Source organism: Xiphias gladius, chromosome 10 (genome assembly GCF_016859285.1).
Source record: "Xiphias gladius isolate SHS-SW01 ecotype Sanya breed wild chromosome 10, ASM1685928v1, whole genome shotgun sequence".
Classification (NCBI taxonomy): Eukaryota; Metazoa; Chordata; class Actinopteri; order Istiophoriformes; family Xiphiidae; genus Xiphias; species Xiphias gladius.
The window spans coordinates 10,390,476-10,405,124 of record NC_053409.1 but is presented as its reverse complement, the minus strand read 5'-3'; the positions used below and the strand labels follow the sequence as shown (position 1 = coordinate 10,405,124).

Sequence of the window (14,649 nt, the reverse complement as noted above, 5' to 3'; positions counted from 1 at the left end):
AACAGCAGAAGTGGACTGAACAACAGGCATCAGTCAGAGCTGAATGCCACAAGGAGAAAACCCCTCCACACCTCAATGCCACCTTCCATCCCTGCTTTCCTTACCAGCCAAAATCCCTCTCCCCGCCTCCCTCTTTTCCCCTCATTCTGTCTCTTTCTTTCTTTATTCCCTCTTTGACTCTCCTGCAACACCTTCCAGACATTGAAGCCTTTTCCTCTCTTCCCACGCCGTTTTTCTTTTTTCCCTACATCTTTTCTATCCATTAACACGGAAGTGACTGAGGCTTTAAACAAAGTAAACTTGACCCAGCCCACACATGCACACAGACGCCCCCACATACATACACAAGCAAGCGGGAATAACACACTCACACCATACATATCATGCACACTGCTGGGACTAACACTTTGTAAAATAAGCAATTAACACACTGTTGGACCGGTCTTTACATGAGAGGAGAGTTCAATTACATACGCATAGAGCAAAGGATCATGCGCACGCATGTGCACCACAAGGGCACAAACAAATATAAAGCACTTTGGCACACAAACATACACACTCTGGCGGGCGTCCAGACTGGGTCTTGTTGCTTGTGTCTATAAAGCCCTGAGCACCATATTGACAACTGTAATAACTGTGGCTGGCAGGAGAGAGCAGATTACAGCAGCAATCACAGGCCCTGCACGTGTGCGCTCGCACACACGCAGACATACACACTCTCTCTGTCAAAAACCTGTTTCTTTTCATAATCGATACAGATACGCACACATTTCTGGGTCCATCCTATAGCCTGTAAAGCAGTAATATTGTAATAGTGGACAGCCAAACGTGACAGTGTTAGAGGAATAAAGGAACAAGAGGAATAGAGGAAAATGACTCAAACACATACAGACACAAATTCAGTCAGGGCCAAGTCAGGGACACTCCTATCTGGACATAAAACACGCTGTGGGAATCCCAATAAAAATGGTTTATGTCTGAAAATATTTGAGATTAAATGCTAAATATTATTTAAAAGAAATCAAAGAAGTTACTCAGGTGCAAAACATTGACTTATGGAATATTAAATATGATTCATTCTGCAATATATTTCACACTGCTAAAGTGACTATGAGATGACTGATTAGAGACTGATGAGTGTTTGCGGTGCCATCCCACATCTACAAATGCTCTCAATACCCGCGAAGCCAAACTCATACAGGAAAAATTGTTCTGCAGAGAAACAGAGAGAAGGCGGACAGCTAGTCAGTAAACCAGTCAGCATATGAGTAAAGCCAGTCAGGCAGCAGGTCAGTGAGGGTCTGTAATGGCAGTGCAAGGCCACCGGTGGAAAATGAAAGTGGGCAATATTGGAGCGGAGATAGCAGGCTAAGATTGGGGTCAAAACCATATGGAGCACAGGCCAAGGAGAGGAAAAATGTGAACGGGAGAGGAGAGAAAACTACGTAAGAAAAATAGCACATTATCTAGAAATTAAAGAGTCCCTCTGGTGCTTTTATACACATAGATTAGTTTACTGGTCACGGGAAGCGCTACTCATCTTGTAAAACCATTGTATGATGTCTTCTGTCTCTCTGGCGGAGTTTTGCCAGGTCTGTAAAAATAACCTTGATGATGTCATTGAGGTTATATCAGCTGGGAGACAACAAATGTACTTCACTATATAGCAGAAGTCTTGCGTTGCAAACCGCGGGAATGGAGTTTGAACGATGTGGGCATTTACCAGGCAGGGAGGGTCCAATGAACAGATGTGCTTTGTGGCATTATGGGAAATGTAGTATCCAATGTTCTTGACACATATTAGTGACTAAAAACCAGGATATCTCAGCCTCTGCTCCTCGTAGCGCCTCTTTAAAGTTCGGTCAGCTAAATCAGCAGGCTAGTTAATTCTACCACATTGAATATTGATTTAGTTATCAGTATTCCTGTTTTAGTGGGGGGTTTTTTGTTTTTTTTTTAATTTTATGTTGGTAAAATCTGGGATTTTGTAGGTGGGACTCGGTTCTTTCTCAGTTTAGCCAAGGTAACAACTCCAGATATAAAAACAAGAAAAAAATCATACATAAAAACATAAATTCCTGTGCAGGATTTTAACGAGGACAGTAGTGTGTGACATTAGATGTAACAATGTTAATGAGGTGGACAAAATGTGTATCAATTGTCAGTTTATAATGACCAAATGGATGTATAAAATGTAGATTATTCCATTATTCTTCCCACATTCAGTGTATTGTTGTAAATTTGTAAACTGTAGCACTTGGACAGTCTAAGCATGGTAGCAAGGCAAACACTGGTCTAGATATACCACAGAACTAATCAGTACAAAGTTTATTCCCCACCTCCCTTTCAATCATCCCATTCTCCTTTTCCATTTCACCTCTCCTCATTTCCACACTGCTCCCTCCCTCCTTTACTCTCATCGTTCTCTCTTCACCTCTTTCTTTCTCCCTGCATCGGCCCCCGACCAAGGAGAAGCGATTTGCAGCAGCAATCCGTCGCTAATTCTCGCTCAGCGTTCATGAAAAATGTATAGCAGGCCGACTGTAGGGAGATGCAGATTGGTGCTGGGCCCTCAGCGAGAGCCTGGCTCTGCATTAATGGAACATTATTTTCACCCTCTCCATCCCTCCTTCCCTCCTCTCCATATACGTCTTTTCATCTTTTTTATTACTCTGTCTTGTTGTAAAACAGAATCTGGTTTGTTGCAACTATCTTTATCTATCTATCTATCTATCTATCTACATTAACTTTGAAAATGCTCTGCTCCTCACTCTCAGAGTTTGATGAAACAAAAGCCATAAATATTCGAGGACTCAGTGGAATATTAGCAGCTCAAACAACCCAAACACAGCTATCTGCGATCTGAACAACTCTGCATGTCAGAGTCTATGTGCTTGCGTGTGTTTTTGCGTGTGCATTTGCCTACGAGCACAGTGTGCAGCCAGCTAAACCTTCTCAAAGATAATAAGAGGAAAAATTTTTATCTTAATCTTAAAAAGACACAACGTGAAGTTTGAATCCAGCTGTGAAATGGGTCGTGCGTTATGTGTGTGTGTGAGCGAAAGCGTTTTAGCATGGAATCACAGATATGTTCGCGCGTGCGGGTGTGTTTAAAGAACAGGTATCTTATGCGAGTAGATTAATAACAGCACTGTAATGCCATCAGGACTAGTCACAGTGAGGATCATGCATAATAAACCTCCCAAGGAGTTTACATACACATACACACACATACATACACACACATACATACACACACATACACACACATACACACACACACACACACACACACACACACACACACACACACACACACACACACACACACACACACACACACACTTCCTGTCACTATAGCAACTGGCAGTGTTGCTGCCCCTAACTTCAAAGTCAGATGTAATTTCAGCCTCCCAGCAGCCAGAGGGAGCCATGGTGATGACAGAATATTCCTCCTCCGTCGGCTTCTTTCTCCCTCCATCCCTCCTTTAGCTCCCTCCCTTTTCTTCTCCTCCATTCCTCAGCTGGTTCCTTCCTCCCTCCCCTGCCTAGCCAACCTGCTGGGTGGCCAGGCATCCAGGACCAGACATAAAAATAAACCCAGAAAGGTTAGAAGTGGCTGACTGAAGCTAGGGCAAGGGGGAGTAAAAGTAGGAGGGGGGCAGAGGGAGGATTCTTAATAAGGGAGAAGGGAAGGAACGTGGAAGGGAGATAAGGAGGAATAGGAAGGAGGGAGATGATGTAGTCTTTTACTTATTCTTTCCAACTCTTAGTCCATTTTCTCTCTGTTTTTCCCTGCTACAGCCAGGACTGAAAAATGAGCAGAAGAAAAGGTAGATTGTGAAAAGAAAAACTACACCAAAAAAAACCCCAATCAGCTGCTTCAAATATTTGTTATTTCTGTCCACATTATTATCCACTGAGGAAGAGAAATTCTTTCTGATTCATATACTGAAAAATAATTTGACAAGAGAAGGTTCCCCAATCCAAAACTATTAATGAATATAAAAGATGTCTCCAATCTTCAGCTTAGATTGGCTCAATAACACTTGAAAGATTTTAACAGTTAATTTAAATATTAATGTGGTAACAGAAAATCACCATTTATAATGGAGGGCTTAGTGCCAGAAGGAAATATCTGGCATTAATGGTTGGTGAAAATGAAATCAATATATCAAGTATGCACTTGATCTATTTGGTGTTCGGAAATCAATGAGTGTCTTATCAAAAGCAAAGCAAACACAAATTGAACAGAGTGACCTGAGGTGACATCTAGCAAAGAGCCTCATCACGTTTTAAGAACCGCGCGGGATGTCACACCTCGAAAGGACAAGCAAAGCTGGTAAAACACGCAGTGTGTCATGTTCTTTTACTGTGTATATCTGATATCCCGATATAGCCGCCTTTACGTTCACACCTTGTCACATTGTTGACTGTCCCATGGTGGATCAGGGAAGACAGTTGGGAAGGTGTTGATGTGTGCTTTGTTACATAAAAACAAACAAACGGGAATACATACTTACATACTGCTGGTCTGTCCCCTGTGAGCTGATTACTAACCCAAGATATTAACAGGCCCGCACACGGATGCATACAAAGGCATGCATGCACAAATATACATCCAGTATCAACACACACTTACCCATGCACACACAGTCATCCACTTTCCATTTACATCATCCATTTTTTACAAGATGTTTATGCAGAATCCTGCTTGTCACTGAAATTTAGATCAGTGGTGTGTGTACTGCTGTTTTAATGGAAAGCAACAGCCATGAGCTGCCTCTACTTCTCTGTCCTCTTTTGTGCTGAATCTGAACTAGTCTTCCTAATCTGTTAGAAGAAATGGGCTTTGACAGAGGACACCAGCCACAGAAGGAGAACCGATGGGCAAAGAATAAAAAAAAAAAAAAAAAAAAAAAAAAAGATGCAGAGGGGAAACATTTCTCTCCTTCTAGGGTCAATCCTTGCTCCCTCTCCTCCTCCTCCTCCCTCATCTCCCCCCCCTGTCTCTCCTCCTCTGTAGGAGAGGCTGGTGGACAGGCGCCAGTGGAAGCGGACTGGTGTTTTCTTAACCAAGTTCATCCCTCTCCGTTTCCCCCTCACTCTTAAATGACAAAGCCTATCACACACAAGGGGTGTACGTATGCGTAAGCACAGAGGTAGGTAAGTGTATAAGAGTAGTGGGTGGACAGAGTATGAGCACACCTGCACACAGTTTTACTATCTCCCCTTCCCACTGGTGTGCGAGGCTTGGGACAGACAGCCTTGGTATAAACATGGCCTCCTCTGTACCTGAGGATATATCACCCTTAAAGTGATTTCCTGTGTGGCTATTGATCTCAAAGGTTTTCTGATATTTAAGCTGTTAGAGTATTTTAATGTTGCTACATATAACTTGAAACAACTGCAGAAACAGAAGAGAACATGTCTATGAATTTGTTATATCTGGTTATTCACAGGTGAATTTTCTGGTTGAAGGGGATGTTGATGATGTATTACGATGAAAGACCCGGTGAAATTTCCCTGCTTCCGATTCCACTTCCTGTGCGTCTGTGTTTTGAAGCCGTAGGGGAGCAAATGGTACGGCCCCAGCAAAAACACATGTTCCTGGCTCTTGAGGATCACAAAAAAACCATGCGTGTACATGAAACTGTGTGTGCATGCTAAATGATTCATGAGAGGCAAACGAAAACAGGCTGGCATACAAGCGGAAAAATAGCCTGTCTGCATTTTAGATGAAGCCAGGATCCTCTGACTCGCTGTGTCATGATATCTGGGTCTGTGGTGAAACAGGGCAGATATGAAAACACTGATTACAGTGTCAGTTTGATTCAAAAATCTCAAACTATATGGTAAGTTATAAGGTCCTATGGACCATATATGAATCAAGCAACATCATCATCACTCTTTGAGCGAATAGGTCTACAGGCTTAACACTGGTGTACCTCACGGTGTGAAACTGGCTTCAGATTAGCTGTCCTATTCTCGGTGCCTCTATGCGTTCATAGCAGTGGCAAGGAGCTGCTGTGGCCTTCAGTGCTGTCGGTTCTAAGAATAGGCATCAGGGTCCAGAGAACATCTTGTCTCTGAGTCTCTCTGCCTCCCTCTCTCCCCCACCTACCCTCTCTTTCTCTCTCCACGGCAAAAATATATGTGAAATATCTATCACATAAATACATTCAAAAATACATGAAATTATGGTCCTACAAAGAAAATGTACTTGACTGCTAATGCATTTCTTCAGTGTAATTTGAATGGTCTCTTTAAATATATGTTGAATGGTTTGCATCTACAGTATGTAATCTTTGCATATTTTAAACCATGTGTCCAAACCATATTCTGATTTATATAAAAGACATATTTGTCTTTCCACTTGAGTCCCTCTCTCCTTTTCCTCCCCCGTCATTTTCCTACCTCCCTCTCTCCCAGTTCACTCTGTTCCTCTCCTCTTCATCTCCTTCGCATTTCTTTGCTTTCTTCACTTCCTCTGCCTCCTTTTTCTCCTCTCCTCTCCTCTCCTCCCCCCTGTGTGTACTAATGTGGAGGCTGAATCTAACCCTGCTGGATGACATTACTCTGTGCTGCCTGCTGGCCTGTCTGCCTGCCTGGGGACTCTTAAATAAAACACAGCAGTGGGGAGAGCCAGAGTGAGAGCACATACAGTATAGGCAGCCTGACTGACATGCTCTGATAGAGCACACACACTCAGTGTGTGAAAACGGCTCGCAGAGGACAGGATGTGTATCAAAGTGTGTGATGAATGTGTGTTTGTGAGCAAAGAGGTCTGTTTGATTGTGAGTGTGTTGTTGGACCGAGGGAGAGGGGAGGGGGAGCAGGCCTCTCCAGCTGTGCCCTGTCAATCTTTCATGACCTAACACTCGGAAAAACAGGGGAGGGCAAGGTGGACAGGAGTGAGGGGGAAGAGAAAGTGAGGGAGAGATAGTGTTTCTGAATTTTCCCTCTTGTCTGATGGAAAATAAGTCAAGGAGGGGCAAATGAGCACTGAAAGACATACAAGAATATTTTTGTCTGTGTGTGTGTGTGTGTGTGTGTGTGTGCGTTAGTGTGAATAACATGCCTCTGTCGGAACCCCATATTCTGAATTCAGCATCCCTCACCCTGAACAAGTGACAAAAAGATAACCACGTTTCACTTCACCGCTTCACACCCTCTCTCTCTCTCTCTCTCTCTCTCTCTCTCTCTCTCTCCCTCTTACTCATTCTCTTTCTCATCCTGCTCTTCATCTGCCTGCCCCCCCCCCCATCTCTCTCTCTCTGTCTTTCCACATGGTTGGCCATCCTCTCTCATGTCCCAGAGGATGGGAGGTTGTGCGGCAGCTTGGCAGGCTGTCATGGGAGCGCCGGAGAGCAGGGAACATGTAGTGACTGGAACAGGGGTGGCGGTGGGGTTGGGAGGGTGGGAGGAGGGAAGAGGGGGAGGGGTGATGGGTTTGAAATCCCTGGCTCCTCACCCCACTGTGGCACTGGAAGAACAGACTTGGCTTATCGACATTTGGCAAAAGATGCAACGGGCTGACGTCGCTACAGAGAAGAGGAAAACAAAGAGCTATCACTCTTCTTCTATTTCTATGTACTGGATACGTCACCGCCACACACCACAGGAAATAACAAGGAAGCTGTCGACATGTTATCCTGTTCCGATCATGCCGTCCAGCTCTGTAACACCGTCTCAGTCACCAACATGACACGTCACCTTTAATTGACTCATAACAGCCACACCTGTCCAGGGGGAAACAAGGGTCATTTTTAAAATGGCAAAAGTCAACGGTGAGAAACGTCATTCTGTGCAATCTAAGCAGTGTTGACCAATTTGTAATATGGGAATAGTGAACAGAAGATTTAAAAAGTCCTGTCAAAAGTCATGGCCTCTGGTTGCAGATAAAAAATAGTACTTGAATATTTTCTTCACAAAATGCTGGTGACGCCTTAAACTAATATATGCAGTTTAGTATCTTCTAATCTCTGTGTAATGCTCAACTACAAGGAGGAGAAAATAAGCGGGGGCTACTGCCAACTCTTGGCAAAAGGTTTCACTATCGAGTGGTTCATCCCCTCAATAGACAATCTTTGCTACGGCTGTTTAATATTGTGTGGAACCGGAGGAACAGGCTCAGCTAGACCACAGCTTATCTGAAGAGGATAGATATACTGCAAGAGGAATATTGTGGTGTTAAAGCTAACCCCTTCACTGAAAATCAGGTTGGGAATTCTGAAGTCAGTTTAAAATGGAAATTCTGTTGATACACACATGCTGATTGCTGGTAACAGATTACCAAGAAAGCCGAGTTTCTTTTAGCAGATAAAGGGCGACAAAACTGTTAAAAAATATATATGGTGAAAAACACCATTCACTCATTCATCGATTCAACAACCACTGTGACAGAAAAGCAACAAAACTCAATGCTAATGCGAGTTAAATGCATAGCATGAACATTAACATCAGTGATAATGCTTCATGGAAACTACACTGTAAAGCTCATGGTAAGCACCTATTTTGTCTTTATGTAAGTACAGCATCAATGATACCGATACTTTACAATGCTATGGAATACCAGGCTTGCTGTATTTCCAATACATTACATTTTAAAAGGAACTAAGGGCTACTGTGACTTGCATTTGTGATAAGTTAGTAAAGCACTTTTTCCCTTTGGTCTCCCTTCAAAAATCCCGCCACATCACACAGCAGACTCGTCCCAAAACAACAACATGACACTTTGCCGACCCGCGCTCCCTCCCTCCTGACAGAGAGAAAGGGAAAAAAAAAGATGACAGCAGCTTTAGATCTGACATCAAACACCGGCGAGAGAGTGAGAAAGAGAGAGGGGGAGAAAAAAAAACGGTTACATCTCTGCCGTGACAGCTTGCTGGAAGAGCCTGGCATGCACCAAGCTATTTCTCTCTCCTTCTCTCTCTCCATGTCCATCTATCCATCTCGCCCTCTCGCCCTCTCTCCCACTCTTTGTCTCTGTCTCATCAAAACTTGCCGCCGATTAGGATCTCTGCGAGCCATGCGCTTTGGATGGGATGTGAAAACACAGGGAGAACCCAAGGGGTAAAACGCCAGGATTAAAGTGGTGAGGGAATATGGGGAGATAGTGGTGGTGGTTCAAATAGATCGGCCCCCGCGACTGCAGTGGCTCCTCGTCTTTCCTTGCTCCCTCGCTCCAGATTCACACACTGATACATCAAGGCCATTTCTCATTATAGCAAGAGGGGGAAAAACGCTTTCATGATGCTACTTTAGACGAAAAGAGACAGAGAGGGAAAGGGAACGGGGGGTTAAGAGTGTGGGAGAATGAAAGTGAAAGAAAAAAAAGGAGCAATGCCAAGATAAAACAGATGACATGCTATTAGTAGTATGTTATGGGGAAAAAACAGAGAGAGATATAAAGAGTGTGTGACTGTGTGTGTATGAGAAACTTGACTAACAGGAGTCACGTGGAAAACTGACAGATAAATCAGCCACTGATTTGAAACAAAGCAAAGTCAGCCATCGGTGTGTGTTGAAAGGCAGAGGACGACCAATGCACAGAGTTTTAAAGTATCAGTGCACGGAAAATATTATGGCTTAATTTGAGTTCATACACTTAATTTAGCATTTCTTTCAGTTTATTCCTCCACTCCCGAGGCTGCTCCAAAGTATCTGGTAAATTAAACGGCACACACCTCAAGCAGTGCCAATATTTGCGATTTTTGCGAATGTCTATTTATTCTATTCTTGAAAGTGCTGAGGAGCCAGAAGGGGAGAAATGATAGAGTAAAAAGCGATTAGTTTAGCCAAAAAATTGGAGCGGCCAACATCTCTCTCCCCTCATAGATCAGCCTGGCCTCACAATTTGTTCTCAATTACTCCTCCAGTCAACGATTCTTTTGCGCGCCCAAATTCCAAGAGGCAGTGTGTGTGGGTTTGCATGTGTGACTGTGTACATTTAGCAGGAACGTCTCTGTCCGTGCATATGCTTTTCTGTGCATGTGGGAGTATGTGTTAGTGAGTGCAATGATGCTGAGACCATGGGCTAATGTGTATGGCCTTTTTTGCCTTCAGCATGGGCGGCAGTGAAAACACAGTCATAAGCAGTGAAACCAGCAGTCAGATCCATGTCTCCAATGGGACGGGAGACAAAGAGGCGGGTCACAGGCTGAGCGGAGCCATTTGATTGGACAGAAAAATTTACAACTGAATATTATACAGTAAGCAGGAAATACAGGATGCGGAGGAAGAAAAAAAAGAAAATACTTCTATGAGGCTTGAAACTGTGTTTTTGCTGCCTGCTACAATAAAAGACTATTTTGTCTTAATTTGGAGATATATGAAATTTGCCTCATGTGTAATGCTGCATTCAACTGTATGTGTCACATCCAGCGATGTTTTGTGCTCATTGGTGGTCAGAACTGTCTCTTCCACTCACCGGCAGACTGGAGGGGCGGTCCTGGGAGATGCCGTCTTCATTGTTGGCCTTCCCAGAATTCCCTGGAGCAGGACCCCTGGTGCTGTAGCTCTCCTGCTGGGCCTCCTAGAAAGGAAGACAGCGAGAGAGAGAAACGCAGGGAGTCTATGATCAATAAATTAAAAGGCTTTACTTAACAGACCCCTGCAATATATAGGTCAAAGAGTAAAATAAAAGATGTATACAGTATACAAGCTGTATTGAAAAGGGAAGGGTTCCCACACACTAAAATTTGCAAGCCCATTGAAATTTTATTGAGGCCATGTTTTGACTTACAAGGTCTTTGTTAGGAGAGTTATTTGGGCGTTACATTATTTTGTAACATGTCATCTCCTAACTGCAGATTGAGCTATCATTTTTTTCTCTACATATGAAGCTTGGTGATTTGCATCAGAAAAATTTTTTTTTGTTGATCATAGATTTCAGTGTGTGGTCGACCTCTCCTTCTCCTTGACGTGGTGTTTTCTATCCTGCACCTGTACCCAACCGAGTTGTGGATGTGCACACACTCCACTTCTATACAGTACATATTAGCAATATTTTATGGCACTAAAGAGGTCTCTAAATTTGGATGTTACAATATAACACGTGTTGGAATAATAGGTATATTATCATATATAATGCAGTGAAAAGTGCATTAGGTAATTTCACAACAGTGTGCTTTGTCTGCCTTCATATTTGTCCCAAATTTGGATCTTACTAAAATATGTTTTTTGCTAAAATGTACATTTATGTGTATGTAAATAAAAAACAAACTTCTAGTAAGTCATTATATCTTTTTTCCCTAATACTGGTAGTGACATCGGCTCAATTGCTCAGTGTCCTTGAGTTAAAATCAGAAATTACTTTTCCTACTCAGCACTAGAGATATCACAGATCAGGCATCTTCAATAACACGCTCAATAGATATATGACAATGGACTGTGTCTCAGGTTTACAGGGCTGTAATAAAGACTCTGATTCCCAGTTAGATCAAGTCACAACACAAAGAGACATGCTCCACAAGGAAAGACACACACACTGACACAGTACATGCAGACTGAAAAACATCTGAACACACATCCATCAGCACACCGTACCCACCAATTCATTTCAACCAAATCCCGGCCTTACCACCCACTAATCCTCAAAACACACACACACACACACACAAACACACACCAATACACACACTCAGTCCTATTGTTCAATCTAAGTCATTTTCTTTCCCTCTGTAATCACAAGCCTATCTAGTGTAAACCAATTTTCTCCCCATTGTCGGAGGTGTTGCCCTCTCCCTCCCTCTGTATCTCTCCCTCCTTCCCTCTCCCTCCTTCCCTCTCACTCTTCTCTTCATTCACCACGGAGGTCGTTCCTCCATCATGTTAAGCATCAGCAGCACAATGGCAACTTGTTAAAGAGCTCTGAGTGGAAGGATTAGTGATAACTGATCGCATGCGAGTGCTTGCACACACAACATTCACACAGCCACACATTTATGTTATATACACACACATACAGGGCATCCACAGGTTTTCACTTTCAAAATCCATTCTTCCCCACAGTTTGATTTCTTATCTGTTGTGTGATTATACTGTAGTAGGTGGGCAATATTCCTGTCAGCTAGGTGATATAATTTTATAGCTCTATAGTAGATTATCCTTCACAGCAAGAGATGTATCATGTGAAATGGATCTATTATTAGAGCATTAAATGTGTCATAATTTATGCATCCAGGGTGAATGATACCAATTCAGTCCTTCTGTAGATTCTTAAGGAAATCTGATATCAAGTTAATCTCAATATAATACCCGCAAAGTTACTCTGTACACATAGTTTGCATGCAGTTTTAAAAGCTGCGCACACACAGATAAAAAGTTAATGTATTCATTCATCCATTATTAAGAAAATGTAATGTATTGACCTTAAATGCCCTGGAGTAGTTCCTTCGAATCCACATTTCAATTATTAGCCAATTAAATCACTGAAGCATTCATTCTAAAAATACAGAAAAAAACATCCTAATGTTTCCTGAAATGTCAGTGTTCAGTATATTCTCTGTAGGCATTTGGTGGACACTTACTCAAAGTACCATTTTTAGCATGAAGTGTATTTATGCTCCACCCACTGTAAAGCCATGTCTCCCCGCAATGTGCTGTGCGTAGTATCGCTGAACATGTTCCAATGGTTTTTCTGTTTCATACATTTCAGCATGGATTATTGCGTTTTGTAAATGAGCTTTCTGCTTAAAGGCTGCTCAGTTAATTTAGCATAATAATTTATCACAATTTTTATTTTCTTGAAAACAAATGGCAGTGTGCTGGTAGCTTGTTTCCACAATTTGTTGAAACATGGAGCAAAACATGATGCAGAGCGAGAAAAAAATGCTGTGAAGTGTTTCACAATTTGCAATGATACTAATGTATCAACAGTCTACTGGTGCACTATGAAGTAACTACCGAATGTACCCAGTTTTCCAGTAATTAAACTTAACTGGATTTTGAAATATAAAAATACACACATTTATTCATGTGATTTAATCAGTGCTTTCAAACAGACACCTGTTCTTATGTGGATTTTGTGAATCAGGTGATCTTTTTTCCTTCATTTAATGTAATTTCACTTCAAATCTTCACAGTAAGAGTAAGAGAAAGAAACAAGGATGTACAGTACATAAAAGATGTAAAGAGAAAAGCTAATAACAATAATTTTGATCAAACCTGTGCAAGTTAGAAGTTAGAAGGAACTAATTCCTTAGAGGGACTTTAATGTTACACTTGTGTATTTTTGTGATTGTTTTAATATCTGTGCCTTAGTGTGTGAACTGTGTGTCCTGTTGTGATGTTGTATATACGTCATTTTTTCTCAGGTCCATGTTGTCAAAGAGATCTTGATCTCAGTTAGACCTCCTGAATAAATAAAGCTTAACTAACTCGTTTTTCATTTCTGATTTCAAATAATCCAAACAGTTAGCCAAATAAATGGAACATTAAGCAATATTCTTGCTGTAGCTTCCGCATTCCAATTATAACCTAAAACCCAAAAACCACCAACATCCCCCTAACCATGTTTAAAAGCCAGGGGGGAAACCCTGTTCGTCCAGATGTTGTTCAATCACTTGATCACATATCATCCCATAAGTGGGTGGGTGCAGGGAGACACAACAGGACTGTAGCAAAGATGGGAGGTGTTATTTTAAAAACAAAGCCATGTTAGTTTCCTCGTCAGAGCCCGGGGCAAGCGTTGCGTTTGTGTGCACAGCCCCCCTGTGTTTATCACTGGGAGCCTGGATGCACGCCAAACGTCAGGCTTTTATTACATGGTCGGAAGTGTTTCGTTTGAAGCAGAAACCCGGCTTAGACACAAATGTACTTCCACAGGTAAATAAAGGCCCGGGGAAGGAGGGAGGAGGAGTGGGAGGACGAGAAGAAACAGAGGAGAGGAGATTTGTGGTGGACAAGTGTTACACACACACACAAGCGCACACACACACACACACACACTCACGTGCACAGTTCAGTTTGCAGACAAAAACGCGCACGTGGACAGACAGTTGCTCGCACACACTGAATTGAGGAACAGAAGAGTGGCTGCTGACACAAGTCCAATATTTATTCAGGCATATGAGTCTGTAGTGCGCGCGTGTGCCTGTGTATGTGTGTGTGTGTGTGTGTGTGTGTGTGTACTCGAGGGGATTTCTGTTTTAAGTGGGTCAAAGTGAGGTTAGCCTTATACTACTGTTTACACTCGCGTTCTTACATCATCACTGTCAACTGTAATATGGACAGGGGAGGTGAGAGATATAAACAGAGGCTGGGAGGGAGAAGGGCGGAAAGAAACAGAGGCTGAGAGAGAAATACAGAAGGTGAGATGCAAAATAGACAGAGGGAGAAGAAATGAAGGAGCCAGGAGAGCAGAGGGAGAGAGAGACAACGGTGAAAAAAGACTAGAAAAAGTGAGAGCGAGAGAACATCAGAGGCAAATGAAGGAGTGCTGCGAGTGCATCCTTTCATTTGAGTTTTTTCCAGTCCATTGTCTCAAAATCCCATTTCCCAGCTAATTTAGAAGCTTCTAAAATACACTCCACTCCATACCTTAAGCCTTAGGCCACAGCTAATCCTGTCTTGACACACACACACACGCACACACTCATACGCGCACACACAGAGACATGCTCATTCATCCTCCATGCTTTTCAA

The 14,649-nt window shown here is 42.6% G+C and overlaps 1 protein-coding gene across 1 annotated transcript in view; it reads right to left on the bottom strand.

The window, feature by feature from the left end:
• The window catches only part of LOC120795643 (AT-rich interactive domain-containing protein 1B-like), a 174,582-nt gene that overhangs the window by 106,239 nt on the left and 53,694 nt on the right, over positions 1-14,649 (bottom strand). Inside the window, exon 4 of the mRNA XM_040137714.1 lies at positions 10,433-10,537. Within this exon, the coding sequence (XP_039993648.1) occupies positions 10,433-10,537 (105 nt within the window). The remainder of the gene's footprint in view (positions 1-10,432; positions 10,538-14,649) is intronic.